Raw genomic sequence first — 20,175 nt, 5'->3', positions numbered from 1 at the left:
CGGGAGGGTGTCTTGAGCCGGAGAAGCCAGTCCCTGGTTTTTCCACACTTATCCAAATAAGGCAGCCGAAAAGGTGAAAGGGGACTAAAGTCGAGCGGCGCCCGGCGAGCTCGACAGGGCAGCCCTACACCACGGAACGACCGCTTGACCTGCTCGTTCCTCTCTTCGTTCTCCCGTTCCCGGTTGTTCCTCCTTTACCCTAGCCAGACAGGGCCGAGAACTAACGGCCGCGGGCGTTGCCGGAAGTGTCGTAAAACGCCGGATATCCGGTTTCTCTGGGCGCTCAGGGAGCTGACGGAGAGGGCCGCCGCCCAACAGTAGACGCTGTCTCCGCCGGCCCAGCTGCTGTCTCCGGTGTGTGAGTGAGCCCGGGCCTGGTCCCCTCTCCCTCCGCCGCCATGGGCTGCACTTTGAGCGCCGAAGACAAGGCGGCGGTGGAGCGAAGCAAGATGATCGACCGCAACTTGCGGGAGGACGGGGAGAAAGCGGCCAAAGAAGTGAAGCTGCTGCTACTCGGTGAGGGGCTGGGGGCGGGGCTGGCGGGGTGTTCCCGAGGGCCCAGGCACTTGGGAGTCCTGGGCGGGGGGTCAGGCCGGGCCGGAGGAGAGGACCCCAAAGGATCTGGAGGGCGTGACGGACGTGGGGCGGGGTGTGGGGGGTTGGTGGCTGAGGCCGGAGGGCGTGGGGTTTTGGGGTGGTAGGAATTAGGCTGGAGAGAGGGTGTGCCTCCATGCTGGAATTGGGTTCAGCGAAGAGAGCTTGGAAGTGTGGTCCAGTAGGACATTGAGACTGTATTAGGAATATGGGAAGAGCTCATAAAGGAAGAGCTGATGTTAGGGAAGGTTTTGCAAGGGAGGGGTTGGAGTGAGTTGGTAGCGAGGACGGGAGAGTGTGTTGGGCTTGTATAATGGCTTGTGAGTTTGGAGCGTGGTGGTATTTTATGACAGGTTAGAGTTAGGAGGCTTGAATAATTAATATAAATAGAGAAGGGGGCAGGGACAGAGTGGTCATATAGGACCTTGTCATTTATTAGAGAGTGGGCATTTTGAAATATCGGTAAGGTGGAGGAACTCTGGGTTATCCAGGAGCAGGAAGATGTGTGGTTGAGATAAATGACAAGTTCTCAGGTGTAAAGGAAAAGAGTTTGGGTGCAGAAGCTGTGTGTACTTATCCACCTTTTTCTATTATTTTTATTCTCGTAAGGTTTTATAACTCCTTTCCTTGTTTTTATAAAGTGGGAGGTTGTGTGAGCTGAGGAGATTTAAGGACTTGCTGGTTTGAGGTTTGTGGCATAAGATGTGATGATAATAGATTACACAGTGGGAGTTGCTGAATAGTTGCTAGGGATGATGTGCAGTGGGACTGCAGTTATCTTAGGATAAGATAAATATTGGACATATTTACTGTAAAAGGTGTGACAGTGACAGATTTCTGGTGAGCTGTTCTTTTTTTTTTTTTTAATATTGGCTTTAGGAATTACTTTTATTTTACCTGACATTTGTTTTAAGTAGCTTTTATGTACAGTCAGATGCATTTTACTCAGCATGGTTAGTTTTAGAATTTTTGAGAGACTGGTTTCTAGAGGCTCAGTAAATCACATAAAGTACCCTGGTATCAGCTTACCAAAAGATCAAGCCACATTTCTTCACCTTTAGTATTTTCTAGGGATCTGTCAGGGAAGACTAAATAAGAGTAATGGTTTCTGTAAGCAATAGAACTTTACTTTTTAAAACAAGTGATTTTTGGGAAAAAGAAGTTGCTTTAGGAGAAGTGCCAAATTTTTATGGTGTAAAGCTCCAGAGGACACAATGCACCACCATAACCCAGGGTTTATTTTGTACTCCAGGGTGTTCTGGGTGGCCATGCTAGTCTTTTCATATTAACATGTTTGATGGTTTGTAGATTGCAGAAGCCCTGGTAACAGCTTTTTGGATAAAGAGGGAAAGTTTTGCATTGGAGCTTGAGCTTTCAGTTTGAATACCCGATCTTACAGAACATATGAAATAAAATTGAAATTCCAGACTGCCACTCTCCGTATAACAGTATCATTTGTGAATGAGCGTGGTCCCTGGTACATAGTAGGTGCTTCTTAAATATATACTGTTAACCAGCATGTGCCAGCTAATGTTGGACATTGCTCCTTGGGGCCTTTCAGATGTTTGATATAAACCATAATACTCAAGGCATTAGCATTGTCTCGATTGATTAGTTATGAAAGTAAAGGTGTATTTTCATCTTCTGTGGTTATTTTGATTTACATTCGTCATTAGAGATCCCCTCAGGACATTAGCCTATTGTGATACAGGACTTTATAAATAGTGCATTTAATTAAAAACAAAATTAAACACATGATCACTTAGGGAACTTCAAAAGCAGTAAGTAAAAACATTTGCTTTTACTTTTCATCAATTTCATTGTTTTAAGTAAGATTTTTTTATATTCTTGAGCAAGTTAAATCAACAAATTCAAATAGGTGGCAGAGAGAGATGTTCTTGCTTGAACCATAACATAACACACTTATGAAATTAAAGTTATTTTCCTTGCTATTTCTGTAAGCAAAATACACCCATCACTGTATACAAATAATTTTCTTTTTGCTGTCGAATACCTCCTTTGATGTACATGCAAGTCATTTTTACCTCATCACTGTAAAACTATCAAACTTGGTCTAAGTTGAGATCTATTTACTTACTTTTGGGTTTCCTGGCACATAATAGGTGTTCTTTAAATATTACTGTATTTCCTTCCTTGCGGGGATGTAATTTAGCATAGTGATTAACAACATGGGCTCTGAAGTCAGACAGTTTCAAATTCTAATTTCCAATTACCAACTATAACCTTGGAAAGTTGTTTACTCAATTTCTCTCTGCCTCAGTTTCCTCATCTTTAAAATGGAGAAAACAGAGGTACTTCATAGGATTGCTCTGAGGATTAAATATGATTATAATGTGAAGTAGAACACAGTCTGGCACAAAATATTAGTGTAATGAATATTAGCCACCATTGTTATTATTATATCAAAATGAATGTTACAGATTAAAGGTACTATAGAAATTCAGATTAGTTAAGGAAGAATGCAGTATTATAATTCTTTGGTTACCTTTGGTTTAAATTTCTTTTAGATGTGTTATTGAGAAGCTCTTGATATACCAAATTAGTGTTTAATCATAATATTCTACAGAAAAACAAAATTATGTTATGCAGGGCTTCCTAACCAGAGTGTAGTGCATAGGAAGGCATACAGTGTGCTGTTTGCAAATGTTTTATGGTTTTGAAATTTTAAATCATTTTTATGATTTTTAAATCATTTTATGATTAACTTTTCAAAATTTTACAGCAGTTGGAATGATATTTGAACATTTTTGATATGATTCCATCAGTAAAGTCTGAATTTGGCAATTGAAAATATTTGATTTGGAAGGTTTATACCAATTAGTATTTAATATCATCTGTAATATTTTGTATTTTATTTTTCATGTCATAATTTTATGATATTAAGAAAATATGTATTATTTTCACCAAGTCCCTCCAGCTTACCTCAGTAAGCTTTACAAGTATTACCATTTTCAGCATGCGACATTATGTGACCAAAGTTGGGAATCACTGGGATAATGCATAAGAGTACTGCTTTTGGAGTCTCATAAAACTGAATTCAATTCCCACCTCCATTTACTAGCTGTGACACCCAGAGCATGTAACTTAAACATATGAGTCTTAATTTTCACATATATAAAGTGGGGATGTGATGCTTATTTCAGAAGATCAAATGAGATAATGTATGTAAAATACTTAGCAGATAAATATTCACTAAGTGGTGACTTCTGTCATTACAGTGATGTTTGGAAAACTTATCATTTTAGCTACTTTTTTCAAGGGTGTTTCAGACAGATATTTGATTATTTTTCAAATATTAATGTACCCTTTTCAAAGATCTTCAAGGAATTTTAATATAACTGTTTTGTGGTAAAAGGAATTAAACATTATCATTTAGTTTTGTAAGTTTTTGAATGATCTACTCCTATGCTATCTCTGTCTATCCATTTCTTGATAGTTCTCCTTAGCAGATCTTGAGAAAACATTGTTATACAAAATGAAGTTAATGCTTTGTTCTTTAGGATTTTGCTGGTAGTGGTATGGCAAAGATTAAGTTGCGGGCTTCCCTGGTGGCACAGTGGTTGAGAGTCCGCCTGCCGATGCAGGGGACACGGGTTCGTGCCCCGGTCTGGGAGGATCCCACGTGCTGCGGAGCAGCTGGGTCCATGAACCATGGCTGCTGAGCCTGCGCGTCCAGAGCCTGTGCTCCGCAGCGGGAGAGGCCACATTAGTGAGAGGCCTGCATACCGCAAAAAAAAAAAAAAAATTAAGTTGCATGCAGAGAATTGGAATCATCTAATTCACTTAAACCCTATATTTTATATTTGATTATTTACATTTAAATATCTGCATGTTACTGGCTGAATATGCTTGTTATTGAAAATCAGACTGTCCTTTGATAAATATGCTATTATATTGTCATAAGATGATATCCTTTCTTTATAATGTTTGGTATTTATTTGGCTTGAGATTCCTGGATAGTTATTAGATTTCTTGTGGGGATGCATGTCGTGCCTGGGCAAAAGAAACTGGCATAAAAAACAAATTCACAGTGCAAAAATAGGTTTGTTTCTTATAAGCACTTATTATTCTTTGTGTCTTTTATTTGCATTCATCACTTCTGCAGTCTGAAAGTGTGGTATCCTTTTCAGGAATTATAGTATTGTAATCTTGCCTGAGTATGCTAATTATGTAGTAAGTACAGGGATGACCATAGAGTTGGGTGCTTAGTACTTAGTAGATTTGACAGGACATGTAACTTTTTAATCAGGGCTGCAACTGTGTTTCTTTAAAAATTTTAGCCTATTGAATGTATTTGCACTATTACAAAAAGTCTTTTAGTTTTGGAGCAGTGGTCTCTGATAAAAGTAGTTTGTTCTTTTAGAGAAGTTAGGTAGAACCTCAACTTTATCCCTCCCCCGTGGTGCTGAGCTGCTTCATCCTCTAGTTGCTTGGAAATGAAAAGGGAGTGGTTGAGTCTCTACAGATATTTCCTCTTTTTTTCTGAACCCTGTCTCTTCTTTCACAGTTTCTTCCACATCATGCCTTTAAAAAAAAACAACCTGGGGTGTGTGTACCCCTTAGGACTTCAGAAGATCCATGAACTTTCTAAAATTTTTAGCGAAATTTGTGGTTACATGTGTTTTTCTGGAGAGAAGAGCCATATTTTTCATCAAGTTCTTCTTCCATGGTACTGCCTAACCTCCTTAAAGTCCTTCATCTTTGGACCAGGAAAATCAGTAGCTGGGCAAAAATGGAACATTCAGAATGAAAAAGAAAAAACCTAGCACATAATAGGTACTGGCACATAATAGGTGTTCTTTAAATATTACTGTATTTCCCTTGTGAAAAGTCTTTTACGTCTTTTCTCTAAAAGTTTTTTCCTTGGAATTTTTGAGAAAACTGTTTTCTGTACTTGAGATGGCTCCTCTTTCTCCAGTTCCCCCAGTGACGCTTGCCTCAAGTCAATATATCCAGTACAGAACTTGCCTCCCCTCCTCACTTCTCTCCCCCAAATCCACCTGTTGTGAACTTTTCTGTTCCGGCATTGTCATTCTCAAAATCATCTACACTGAAAACTGAACTCGTTTTTTTAACTCCTGGCTTGCTCTCATCCATATAACCAGTCAGTTGCCAAGTGCTATGACTCAATTGTTACCAGATTTTTGTATTTCATGGGCCAGTAAAATTAATTTTTTTGTTATTGACTGACTTAGGATTCTGACATTTTATTTTTCTTAGTAAATACATTTAAAAAATATCCCAAGGTCCATCTATTATTTCTATTTTAGTTCCCTTTCCTCCATGAAACCTTTTTGATGTTCTGAATTGGATATGATCTGTCCCTCTTTTTGAAACCTCATAGTACTGTTTATGCTTGCTGTTTACCATATATTATGGTTATTTGTATACTTAGCAGCTCCTCACTATATATGGTCCTTGAGGGCCAGGAGAACTAGGTATTTCTTTCTTTTTTTTTTTTTTTTTTTGCGGTACGCGGGCCTCTCACTGTTGTGGCCTCTCCCGTTGCGGAGCACAGGCACCGGACGTGCAGGCTCAGTGGCCATGGCTTACGGGCCCAGCCGCTCCGCGGCATGTGGTGTCTTCCCGGACCAAGCACGAATCCGTGTCCCCTGCATCGGCAGGCGGACTCTCAACCACTGCGCCACCAGGGAAGCCCAGAAGTAGGTATTTCTTATCTTTATATCTGCTGCAGCACCTAAGATAATGCTAAGGTGTTTTGCCTGAAAGGAATAGAAATTCATACTTCTTCCAGTCAAGGAAGGCTTTGTTGAAAGGACACAGTAGGCACCTTCATAGGCATCAGACAAGGATAGATAAGAAATGCAATACAACCAGGTTGCATGCACATGGAATGTAATACATGTCCCCTCCCCCCATTTCTCCTAGAGTAGACTGGTCACTTGCTCTGCTTTGTTGGTAAGTCACCTCTTCAGAACAGCTTTCTCTGTTCACAGGACTTCTTTGCCCCTACTCCCCTTCCCCCAGTCTTCAACTTTGACTTACTCTCATACCTCTGGCTCTCACACTGCCTAACCTGGTAGTTCAGGCATTTCATGTCATCTGACTCAGGTTCCCAGGATTCGCATTCCAGGTTCCTGGGAAAGAATATCAGATTGGCCCATCCTTGTCAGGTGCCTACCGCAGTCTAGTCTTCTGTGGTGGGAATATGGCGGGGCTGTGGGGTATCATGAGTTTCATAAGGCTGACCCTTTCAGGGACTAGGTGGGTCAAGTTCTCAATTTAAAAGGCATGGCTAGAAAGTTAGTGTTTAATAGATGACAGTGCCTACCACCTAGTAGACACTCACTGAATATAAGTTGAAAATAATGGAATGAGATGGAAATATTGAAGAACTAAACATATCATTGCTTTAGTTTTTCTTTAATTCACAAGAGCATGCCTGCTAATTCTCAACATTAAGTTGTCATTTTGTATGGTTGGGAGATGTAATTAAATTCAACTTGAGGTAGGTGCAGGATTTTAAACTCCCATTATCAATGCATCCAACTCAGAATAGTTAATGTTACCTGATTTTAATTACCTTCGATTTTAATTCAGGAATTAATTTTCTTAAATGCATATAATCAGTTCAGGGTCTATGTTTCATTGTCCCTGCTTTTTTCCGGTTAATTTTCCCCCCTATTATTTTTATGAGCACCAGAAAATTGTCCAGAGCTAAGGGAAGAGGTAAAATGGACCATTTTGCTCCTTGTTAATAACGTTGTTTAGAGGTTTTTGTTAGGGAGTAGGTAAAAACATTTGGCAAAGAGATTGCTCATAGCTTTTAGTTATCCATGCTGTGTCTTCTCCTGTTTAGTTTAGTTTTGTTTTATTGCGGGGTGGGGCTTGTCGGGGGAAATGGGGAGGAAGAGATGTTTTAAGTATTCAAGAGCTAGAATATTAGCAGTAAAGACCAAAAAATTTAAACGTGGGTCTCATAAGAATTGTCTAGAGCAGTGGACACTAAATTTGTTCAGATTACTGAAATTTGTTTTAAAATTTGTTTTGTAGTCAACAGAATACAGTAGACTAGCACTAATAAAATCCATCTATTTGAACTAGTAACTCAATTCAGAAATAGGAGATACCATGTAATGTAGGGCAAAGAGCAGAGACTGAAAACTGGGAGAGCAGTCCTAATTTCTGAGCTTCATTTTCCTTTTTCTGTACAATGAGGTCTGACCTCAGGGGTCCCTTGTCTGTGAAGTTAATATTATCAACTAGATGGAATATTTTAGCAAGTTATAAAGCGGGCTATTTTTGTGTTATTTCTCTTGTTCTTGAGTTTGATTGAAAGTAGTTTAACTTAATAAACCTGTTTAGGAAGATAGTTAAAAACTGAAGTTAAAAACCTGAAAGACATAAATTCACAAAGTACCCTTATGTAAATGTTCAAGAGAATATAAAGAAGTTCTTCTAGTATTTGATTTCTCCACCAATTTTAATGATCTTCACTTTGGTACAATTCTTTATCAGTGCTGAGCAAGTTAGAGTTATCTTTAGGCCTTTATCTATCCAGGCTATCCTTTTACCTCCTTGGTAATCATGTATATCGTTTCTGTAATTCAGGCTGCTTGAACTGAATAACATTGTGTTAGGATCACTGTTTAATTGTTCTAGTTTTGGTGCAATGCTGTATGTAAATGAAATATACTATTTTCGATGTTTTGCTATTAGGTGGTAACAGAAATGAACATATCTGGTAAGAACCAAGCAAACAAAAGATACCAAAAAGACCAAATTTGTTTGACTTGTACCTGAATAATGGCCTAGGTGATCTTAGAAACAATTTTCAGGAGGGTATAGTCTTTTTTTTTTCTTCTTCTTCTTTTTTCTTTTTGGCTGCGCCGCATGGCTTGCAGGATCTTAGTTCCCCAACCAGGGATTGAACCCAGGCCCTCGGCAGTGAAAGCACGGAGTCCTAACCACTGGACCACCAGGGAATTCCCGGTTATAGTCTTTAGACATGAATTTCCTTTGATTTCTAAGTTAGACTTGGAAGATACTTAAAATTTAAGACTGTTAAGGATTAGCTGAGATGTTATTGTATGCATTGTTCCATTACTATTTTGCTGCTATAGTCATCAGTCTAATTTTCGAATGGGTAAATGTTTTAACATTCCTACAAAAGTCTTAGTTTTTTGGATAATGTTAGTATTTTACATCTCAAAAAGTTTTTGTCGCTTAACTTAAAAGTAGATGGTATTCTAAATTTTTTCTAGCTGCTCATGTAAATCTACAGCTGGCATGTCAGGCATCTCTCACCAGGATTAAAATATGCACTATTTGTATATTTAAATTGTTCTTGTATCTCCTGCTTTTATTCATGTGGCCTGGTGTTAACACTTATTACACTGGTGATTTAGGGACCATTTAAATCAGACCTCTTTAAAATTGGCAAGGTAGCTGGATTCTTGTCATCTTGTAATTAATCTTCCTGTAGTGGTTGATTGTGCAACCTATTTACACTGGGTCAGATACTCAAAATTTCCTTTATTCTTTCAAGTTGGATTTGAAAACTAAAATAGTATTCCATTGAATTCTAAGAACTAACGAAAAGGTTACATTGTATTTGGATTTCTGTTTTAGCCATGTATTGATATCCCTAGTTTTTATGTTTTTATTTAATGGATAGTGTTGTATATTATGATATGATCTTGGAACTTACCAGTATGATTTTAGAATCATTAAGTTTAAAATATTTTAAAATCAGTTGAGAAACAGCAAAACTCCTCTTTAGTCACTGCTCTTGAGCTAATGTGGAAATGAATTTTGCCCACGACTTTGGAAGTTATATTTTACAAATTACTATAAATTATGGAAGGATTGTTTTAGAATGAGATACCTTTAATAGAACATTTCCCCCGCTATCTCCTGCAGTTAGAACATGGGAATCATTAACTTCAAAACAGGGCTCTGTTTGAAGTAATGATATAAATACTATAATGATTTATGTAGATAATGTAGTTCTGATGTATGGGATATGATAGCACAGTCTTAACTTTTCTATGCAGGTTATTTCAATATTGAGTTATTTATTTCTGAAAATAAAAATTGAACTACTTCAATTTAATGATGTAAATCTTTTCACTATTTTGCAATATTAATAAATCCTGACATGTTTTGGTTCATTTCAGATTATTAAAAATAATTTCCTTCCTTTCTCTACTTCTAAGAAGAGAAGTATATTTCTTATTCTTTTATTTTTGTTATTATGGTTGCAATTAAAATCCACATTCATGTTCTCATTGGTATTTGTAGTTCTTTCAACTTTTTCTAGACTACTTAAAAGTTTTTTAGTAAGCTTTTTGTTTTGGAATAATTTTAGATTTGTAGGAAAGCCGCACAAATAATGCATGGAGTTCCTGTATACTGTTCACCTGATTTCCCTTAGTGTTGATGTGTTACATAGCTGTGGTGTATTTGTCAGTACTAAGAGATTAATATTGGTGCATTAATGTTAACTAAATTTCACACTTTATTTGAATTTCAGCAGTTTTTCCATTAATGTTCTTTTTCTGCTCCGGGATCTAATCCAGGACACTGCATTGCATTTAGTCAAAGCCACTTTTTATTAAGCTTTTTGGTTTTCAGTGTTCAGAAGGAGGCTCATTTATTGACTTATTTATGATTAGGTATCTCTGGTTGTCTTATATGTACACAGGTACTTTCCTAGCCTGGAAGTATAAATGAGAAATAGACAAAACTTTTAAGCAGTTCAATTGTGGAGATATACAAGTAAACAATGGTAATGGAATGTGGTTACAGAAAGAGTAGCTAGTTTTGGAAGGAGGAAGAGAAGGAAGAGACATATCAGGGAAGTCCTCCCAGAGGAGGTGACATTTGAGATGGACCTCGAGGGATAAATAGGAACTCTTAAGGCAGAGACTGGAGAGAAGCACATCCTGACAGAGGGAATAGTATGTACAAAGACTCAGAACTATGAGTGAGCAAATAGATTTGCCCTGGAATAAAGGGTTGGCACGGGAGGAGTGTAGGAGGTAAGGCTGGAAAGGTTTGCAGTGGATTTGGAGAGTATTGATTTGAATTTTTAGTAGCTGTATTTTTAAAAAGCCACATTTTATTATAGATAGATAAAGATAAATATAGATATAATGTGGGGAAGCCATCTAGAGACTTTGCTTTCTCCTCCCTCTTATTACCTGCCTTTTTTGCCATTCCACTACCATTTGCCATTCCAAATTCCGTTTGGGTTTTGACTTACAACATTGGTGAGCATTTATATGGTAAAGGAAATTGAAATTGTAGGCATCCTTGGGAATATGGAACTGAATTTGAATTGAAACTGAGTTGAAATTGTAGGCAACTGAATTTATAATATTTTGTTATTGGTGAATTTTTAAAGTTGGTATTAATTTGCATTCAATTAAATAGGCATGTAGAAAAGTGCTGTATGCTGCTGTCAATGTTTGAGACTTAGATGGGAATATGATTTTAATATTTTTAAATGTAAAAATTTGATGAATGGATTTAACATTGCAGTTAACTTTGTAGGACATCTCCACTACATATGAATTATTTGTGTGGGTTAAATGTATATTTTACATTTTTATCTCACAAAATTTCGAGGCAGAGCTAGTAAGAAATGTACCTATTCAAAAATAGTTTTCAGTCAGGTCATATGTACATCCCATAATTTAGCATTAGCACCATAGTGACATTTTGTTGCTCTGCTTTCAAAGAAGTAAAGGGAAAGTTACCAGAAGCCAAAATTAGAACATTGCGGGAGCCAGAGAGTGATCCCGCTTCTTGCTCGCAAGTGATTGATCCCTTAAGCATTCTTTCTGTATTCCACAAAAGTGAGGAAGAAACCCCTCTTCTCCCTCTAAATTGGCCAGTTGCCCAAAGAGAACACATGATCCTTAGCAACACTCGAGTTACCTTGTTCATATTCTCAAGTGAAAAGATTTTGAGGAGAGCTACTTGGCTGAGTGAGCTGCCTCTTTTTTTTTTTCCTGTTTAATCAAACCAACATTTTCCTTAGGTGATTTATGAATGTTAAAATGGCTATTAGCTTTCTACTTTATGGTTTATAAGGCTTGTAAAATGATAGGATCATGTCCATGAAAGATGTGAAACTGAATAAATGACGCACTACTGTGTAAGCCGGACATATTTTGGTTGTTAGGGAGTTAAAAAAATTTCTCCCCCTCCCTTATTGCATATTCACCCTCTGGAAATACTTAATGAAAAAGTAATTGATATTGGGGAGGAACACATAGGTGACTTCAGAGATAACTGGTAATGTTTAATTTTTTATATTGGGTGATAGGTACATAGATGTTTGTTTTGTCACACACATGTCATAAATATCCCTTTTTGTATTCAGTATTTAATTGAAACAACTTAAAAAGTTTTAAAGGCTGAAAAAGGGGTAATTGATTCTAATTAACTTAAAGCCAGTTCCATTCAAGGTGGTTTTCCTTTTTGTTTTGTTTGGTTACACGGAATAGAAAACTCACTCAAACTAGCTCAAAGACTTGGAGAGGGGAATTATTGTTAGAATAGAGATAGGTTTTATGAGAATGAAGGAAGACCTGAAGAATCAGGCCGCAGAAACTGAGGCAGCTCTGGCGTTGGCCAGGCTATTTTCTCTGCCTTTCTTCTGTTTCTTTCTCATTGTCTTCATTATTCACTATTTCTGCCTCTTTTTACTTTCTTGTCTTTACTTGTTCTCCTTGGTCTCTTCCTCTCTTTTTTGTCTTCTTGGTCTCTTTCCTCACTCATTTTCTATCTCTTCTTTTGTATGGATTCTCTTCTCTCATGACATCTCTAAGTCTCTCTGTGCCTTTGTCTATTCTGTTTTCTCTCCAGATCAACTTCCTCTGAATTCTTTCCTTTATGGTGTTGATGTGCATGAAGCCCTATAATGGTAACCTAGGTTTTCACACATTGTGACTTTGTAGTTTAGGATGACTTTTTCTGTATCTTCCAGTACAGATTCCTCAGAAAATCTGGCTGGTCTTCCTCATCTTTAGGAGCTAGATCACACAGGGTGTAGGCCCTCTGTCCGCCTGTACTGGGTGACTCCTGTGTCAGGTATTTACTCATTATCCAGCCACAGAGAGGGGCATGGCCCAGATCCTGTAGGCCACCCACCCTGCAAATGAAATAGGGATTTCTCCAGAAGGGGTTATGGGCAGGCAGATACTCTAATATATCAATTAAGTTTTATCAAAAATTTCTTAATGCATTTTAAGCCTCTTTGGTGATTGGTATGTGATTGCTTCCTAGAAAAATCTTTTTCAGAGAAGAGACCCATTATCTTTGTCCCAGTCACAACTCATTGCTATCTTTTATTAAGATATTCATTCATTCACTGAACAAATATTTAATGAGCACTCACAATGTTTCTTGCACTCCTTCAGGTATTAGGATACAGAGTGGGCAGGACAGATTCATAGCAGTTAATTTCACTGAAACGGATGGTGGGCACAAGGGAGCTGGGACTGGGTTTTGAGAGTAAGGTTTAGAGGGGAATAGGGAGAACAGGAGGCTTGTGAATGAGTCCAAATTTATTGTCAAGTATAGTTGTGAGATGAGAGTTGAAGGCATAACCAGGAATGGGTGTGGGGCTGACTAAAGATAGCAGATTCATGGAAATCTTCTGTTTCTGTTAACTGCCTATATCAAAAATTCCATCTCTTGCAACTGGCATTTGCGAAATGTAATTAGGCAACCACTGGATCTCATAGAAACTCAAGCCATTCATTCCACAGTTATTAATGTGTCTACTCTGTCCTAGACTGTGCTCTAGATTGGGGGTAGAGGCACAAAAAGAAGGCACTATTTTGTGCTTTCGAGGAGTGTGCTTTTGAGCTTAGGACTAGTGGAATACTAAACAGGCACCAACCCAAATAATTAAAATAATTTGACCAAGTATTAGTGTTGTGGTGTTTGATATTAACCTGTAGGATCAGGTTGAATCTGGTCAGAGTCACCTTGAGGGGGAATTACATAGATGTGGAAGGGTTTTCAGGTTGTACCAAAAAGAGTTTCGTTACCATTTTAATCAAAATCAAGAAAACCCATTAGCAGTTTATGAGATTAGGAGCTGGAAAGAGAGACAAAAAAAAAAAGTTTATTTTTGAGTAGCCAGAGCTGGCTAGAGATAAAATGAGGTAAGGTGACTGGGAAGGACAGTTTGGGACTTGATTTTGGAAATTAACCTCTGGGACTGATGCTGAAAGGGAATAATCTGTGCCAGCCAACAGAGCGGGAGTATTAATTGTGTTCAGAGGGAATGGGGAGGCTTCAGCAAAGATTGAAGTTCGAGTTGAATAGCATTTTCAAAAATGTTTAAATGCAGAGGCTTGGCATGCTTAGAGGGACAGTGGGCTGGGTGAAAAAATTATTCTGTTATTTTAGGTTAAGGAAACTTGCTAATTTCAAAAGAAAAATATATCTAACTTCTCCCATGAGACCATAAATTCCTAAACTTATTTGTATTTGAAGTCTCATTGTCTAGCAATGCCAGGCAATGCAGGATGTGTGTGTGTCTGTGTGTGTGTGTGTTTTTTAAAGGCTGAATAACAATTTTTGTTTGCTCTGTGACATTTTTCCCATCTGTAATTTTGCTAACCATTTCTTTTACTGAATTAGGAAGCTGGAAACTGGTTTTTGTGTTGTGTGGTACCTTGAAAAGCATTTTGGATGAAATGTCATTTTTTACCTTAATCTGAGTTTTTATTATCTTAGCTACTTATACCTCAATAGAAAGGAATCAGTGGGAACAATAGATAATCTTATTTTTGGAAATAGCAGGAACTGTGCTCCTGTGATCTTTAGTTATAGATATTCACATATTTTTTTTAAGAATAGCAATCTAACTTGAATGTTCTGCTAGTTTAAGACTGTACATAGAATATCCTTGAGCATGAATATAGGAGCTTGGCTGCCAGACAACTCTTACTTCCTTACTGTTGCTACACTCTTAATTCTTTCTGCTCTTTGTCCCTTCTTGATCAGTAGTGCGTAATTGAAGAACATGCTGATCACTGTACTATGGTAGTATTGTGGATTGTTGGGTTAATAGGAAGATGTGGATCCATGATTTGATTTGAAGCCTCTGTGTGTCAGAATTAGAGATTTAGTCTGCCTTTAGCATTATAATAATTATAATCATCGAATATTAGAATGCAGCCATAAAGCACATCTAAGCCAAACTCCTTCACATTTTATGTGTAAGGAGACTGGTATTAAATTAGGTGACTTGCCCAGGGTCACAAGCTAGTCATGGCAGAGCTAGGACCAAAGTTTCCTCTTCCATAGAGTTTGTTCCTACATGGTATCCCTAACTAAAAAATCTTTTTAAGTGCCTGAGTTGTAAATGAAAGGTGAAAATAAGTTAGAAAGAAAAATCAAAGTTACTGACTAAGCTTTCAATCTGCTGTGGGAGAGAGGCTGATCTGTGCCTATTGCAGTCATATGTTCCCATATATCTGATTTTGCAGGCCTGTAGAGAGACCATGAGCATGTGTTTGTCTAGCACTGGCTAGAGGGTTATCCAAAAATAGTGGCATATTGGGGCTGTGAGACTTCTAGAAAAGGGGGTGTGCTGTAGTTATAATCCTGGTCTTTTAGAAGTTTCATGACTTCTCTACAGAAACAAGTATTTAAAAGGAAAAGGAGGTGTTTCAGGTGCCACTGGAATAACTACTAGTACATGAGGTAGTGGTGCAGAGACCTGTGGGCAAACTTAAAGGAAAAGCTGCAGAGGTGCAGATGGGTGAGAAGTATGGGAGAAGAGGTAGCAGACAGGAGTATCTAGGGCTGAAAATAGATTTAAGGAAGAAAGTGTTTTTGTTCTTCAGGGTGGGGCAGAGAAAATGACTAATGCTTTGATGTAGTTTGCTGTAGCTTTTAGGTTATAAGTTGATGACTAAGTATGTGAATCCAGGTTCTATCCACGGTATTGTTATTGTGAGACAGCAGCTAAGTAGTTATACCATTTCTACTCAGGTTTTGAACCAACATCAGTATCCAAGCAGTTTTTATTAAATTAAACGCTTTGGGCCTTAACATTACTTGGTGGCACTTGGAACAGAGAAAACAGCATTCACAAATAATGGCTGGTTAACATTTACTGAATGCCTAGTATGTGCTAGGCACTGTTCTAAGAATCTTCTATTGACCCCTGTTTTACAGATGAGGAAATTCATTATGCCTGATGGCACAGAAGTATGAAAGAGTGTAATATACTCATGTACCTTCTTTGGGCTGGCTTTAAGTTTTCTTTAGTCAAAATGAGAGAGAAAAAAGAGGAGGCATCAGGTGATACTGTGGTTTTGAGTGTCAGCCATCTTTCAGGATACATTTTTAAAATCAGTGTGTATGTGAGCTGAATGTGTTTACTCATATATAATAATTTATACTAGCAATTCACTGGCCTTAAAAAAATCTTGCAAAGAAATCATCACCATTTCTTGTTTTTCACATTCATAATGTAGTATATGTTATGGGAAGAAATAGGTGGGCCTGTGATATGGTACCTGCTCTCAAGGAGCTCCTTAAAAATAAAATTTAGAGTATATTTAGGTAAATACAGTGGTTCTACAGTAGAATATAAACTGGTAAATTGTTTTTTGTCTAACAGTATTGGTGATTCTGTGTGCTAACCTGTACACACATTTCTTTCTTGTTCTGTTTGACTGTTTATAACATGATTTTCTAAATTAATTCCATTCCTTTGTTCTCTGCAGATTGCCTTGTTTCTTTTGTTGAGAACAAGACCATCTAACTTAGCTACTTGTCTTCCTTTTCTCTCAAAAATCTCTGTAGCTTTAGCTCTCATCCTTTTTTCCTATTTATATTGGATATCCTTTAGATACATATCGTTTTAAGGATAAATTAAGTCGAACTGATCCCATTCCCTCCTGTCTCTGGAGCCTTTCAGACTATTCTTCCCTATATGTCCTACCGCCTGCCCAGTTCCACCCCTTCTCCCTACAAAATCATCTTCAGTTCCTTCCTCTTCAAGCCATAGAGTCTGTCTTTGCAATTCCTTTATGTCTATTCCATTCTTTATATCCTTATTATTGAAGATTGAAGATGGGCAAATGAATCTCTCCTTAAACTTGTGATGAATTTTGAAGGAAGTTACATAAAAAGATGTACGTAAAATTAGGAAGTTTCAAACACCACATGTGTATTGGGGAAGGAAGGTGAGACAAGGGTAGCAGTTTGGGGAAAACCTAAGAGTGAGAAGTTATTAGAGAGAGAACATACTACTGAAGCAGTGGAGCACAGAGGACTGAGGTAAAAAAAAAGAGTTCAGACCTAATAAGAAAGGGTTATAGAACATGTTGGAAGAATTTGGAGAATTATTAGGTAAACTGATGGTTTTTTTAAAAAATTTATTATTTTTGGCTGCATTGGGTCTTCTTTGCTGCGCGGGGGCTTTCTCTAGTGTGGCGAGCGGGGGCTACTCTTTGTTGCGATGCGTGGGCTTCTCATGGCGGTGGCTTCTCTTGTTGCGGAGCACGGGCTCTTGGCGTGTGGGCTTCAGTGGTTGTGGCACATGGGCTCAGTAGTTGTGGCTCGCGGGCTCTAGAGCACAGCTCAGTAGTTGTGGCACATGGGCGCAGTTGCTCCGTGGCATGTGGGATCTTCCCGGACCAGGGCTCAAACCTGTGTCCCCTGCATTGACAGGCAGACTCCCAACCACTGCGCCACCAGGGAAGCCCTGATGTTTTTTTTAATAGTGCCATTTGGAGATGATGAGAGGGAAGAGGGGCTTTGAGCTAGAAGTTTGAGAAAATTGCAGCAGTAACATCCAGTAGATATACGTCAGGCTCAGATGTGTGAGTAGTAGAAAGAATTAATTTGAGAAATGCATAAGAAGAAGATTTTGTCACAGCTTGATGTAAGGAGAGAAGAGTGAGTGGGTTCCAGATGACTCTTAGATTTCGTACCTGGAAGGAAGGTAAGATGGTGGCACTTTTCATGGTGATTTAGAAGCTGAATGGGTCAAAGGCTTGGTATAAAGCAATTCATTCTTTATTTGTATGAAATGCTATGGTACACCCACTGAAACAAATCCTGTATTTAGTTCTGTGGTCAGTAAGAGGTGCTTTCTTTTAAGAGATAGAATTGGATGCCTAATAAAAACTTGGGTGAATATATGTTGTGTGATAATAAAGAGAAGGACAAACTGACATTTTATCAGGGAGCCTTGGAAAAACATGAGAGAGAGAGAGAGCAACATTTTTTTTTTTAAATCAGCACCTTCATAGGGTAGAACTTAATGAGATGGGTAAAAATTGATTCTGAGATTAATAAACTTATTATTTCACTCAAAATAATCCAACATCAATGGTAGAAATGCTGTTTTCAATATATTAAAGAAGGTGCACATTACTTCATTAATCTCTACTTTTTGTAGTTAATTTTGTAGTTGCTGCTAACATGGGATAATCTGGGAATTGTGTGTTATAGACTATTTTAAATGTAAGTGGTATGCTTTCGTATTCTCTTCCTCAAAATTGAATCATTAGGGGTTTTTTTTTAGATATGCATGGGAGAAATCACTTCTTTCTCACACTGTCATTAGGAAGTTCTTTGTGTGCTACTTGAATATTAACTGTTTTAGTGCTACCCCGATTATCAATTAAGTGATAATTGATAGAATCTCTGTTCTTAAGTTTACAAGAACAGAGATAAAATCATATATAAATGTCCTTTTTGATTCTCTAAAAATGTAGATGTTTGAAATTATAAAATTATTATTATTATTATTTTTTTGAAATTATAAAATTATTTGAACTTTATTTTAACTAACGTTTTTGGTTGATAGAGTTGAGAAATATTAGTAAAGGATCATTCTTATTGAACGATAGTCATTCATCTGTTCAGCAATATTTACGTAACCAGTTTATGTCAGGCACAGTTCTAGGCCCTGGGAATACGAGGTTAAATAAATGTTCATGGAGCTTATATTTTGTGGAGAAGACAGGAGATGAAATCTTTAATGTGAAGAAGTGATATGTGCTTTTAAAAATATAACAGAGTAAGGGGAGAGAATGTGATTGGGTGGGGGCTGTTTAGATAGATTAGTTAGGGAAGGCTGTTCTGAGGGAAGCAGAAACCTGGGTGAAGAAGATCTTGTAAAAACTTATTCCAGGCAGAGAGAATGGTAAATGTGAAGATCATGAGACAGGATCTAGCTCATTGAGAACCAGTTTGGAGGAAAAACAAGAAAGCTGGTCTGACAAGTGCAAGATAACGAAGTGGAGAATAATAGGAGTTGAGGGTAAAGGGGTAGACAGGGGCCAGAGCATATTGGGCCTTATTGCCCATGAATTTTATTTTGAGTGTAATTGGACACCATAGGAGAGTTTTGGGACAGGGTTGTGACACGATCTGATTTACATTTTACAAAATTCATTCCAGCTACTGAGTGGAAAACTGACCATAGGAAAGGTGAGGTCTAAAGCATTGGACCATTTAGGAAGCTTTTGCAATGATCTAGGTCTATGGTTTCCAGTATGCTCATGATCATTGTGGTGCAAGAAGAAACTGTTAGAGCTATATTTAATTCTATTTTTAAAAATTAAGCTCTACTAATTCAGTATACATATTGGTCCCGGCACCCACATTCCATCTGTATGTTAGCTACATGTCACTTACCAGTTTTGGCCTGAGCAACTGAGTGAATGTTGAAGTCATTTACTGAGATGAGATACATGGTGGAGCAGGGTTTGTTTGAGGGTAAGGGTGGGGAAGCAGTAACTTAGTTTGGGCATTTTAAGTTTGAGTTGTCTACTAGAAATATAAGATTTATCAGGTAAGTAATTTAGATATATGCGTCTGGAGCCAAGGTTAGAAGCCAGGGTATAGATTAGAGATCTAAATTTGGGAATCATTAGCACAGAGGCAGTGTACAAGAGCTTTGGAGCCAACCTGTGTGAATTCAAATTTCAGCTTTGCCACTTACTGACTATGTAGTGGTGGACAAATGAATTTGTCATCTGTCTATAAAATGGGGATAGTAATAATATCTACCTCACTGGGTTATTGTGAGGATTAAATGAGTTAACACAAGTACAGTGTTTAGAATAGTGTCTGGCATGTAGTACTCACTAGCTGTTAACTCTTATCAGTTTATGAGTGGTGTTTAAAACCATGAGGTTAGATGAGATGACCTAGAGAATGAATTTAGATAGAGAAAAGGTCCAATGAGGGAGCTCTGAAGCAATACAACCTTTAGAATTCAGAGACAGGAGGGAGGGCACTGAGAAGGAGTGGGGTAGGAGTCAAACCAGTAGGATGTTGGATCTAGAAGCTTGCCTAATGAAGAAAATATTTCAAGAGAAGTCATCAACTTGGACCAGTTCTGCTTGAGAGTTTGAGTAAGATGAGGACTGAGAATTGACCATTGGATTTGTTAAGATGGAAGTTGTTGGAGACTTTGAGAAATGGGTAGAGTAGTGCGTATGAACACCTGATTGGAGTGGGTTAAGGAGAGAATTGGGGGAAAGAATTGAAGAACATGTATATAGACAACTCATAGGGGTTTTGCTATGAAGAGGAAGAGAG

The 20,175-nt window shown here is 37.9% G+C and overlaps 1 protein-coding gene across 1 annotated transcript in view; it reads left to right on the top strand.

Moving 5' to 3' along the window:
- Positions 1–301: 301 nt before the first annotated feature.
- Positions 302–20,175, top strand: part of GNAI3 (G protein subunit alpha i3) — a 40,696-nt gene continuing 20,822 nt past the window's right edge. The window contains exon 1 of the mRNA XM_082655297.1: positions 302–516. Within this exon, the coding sequence (XP_082511423.1) occupies positions 399–516 (118 nt within the window). The 5' untranslated portion in view covers positions 302–398. The remainder of the gene's footprint in view (positions 517–20,175) is intronic.

This window comes from Grampus griseus (genome assembly GCF_964374135.1).
Source record: "Grampus griseus genome assembly, chromosome: 1".
NCBI lineage: Eukaryota > Metazoa > Chordata > Mammalia > Artiodactyla > Delphinidae > Grampus > Grampus griseus.
The sequence above is the reverse complement of the archived record's forward strand: the minus strand, read 5'-3'. Positions and strand labels throughout refer to the sequence as shown.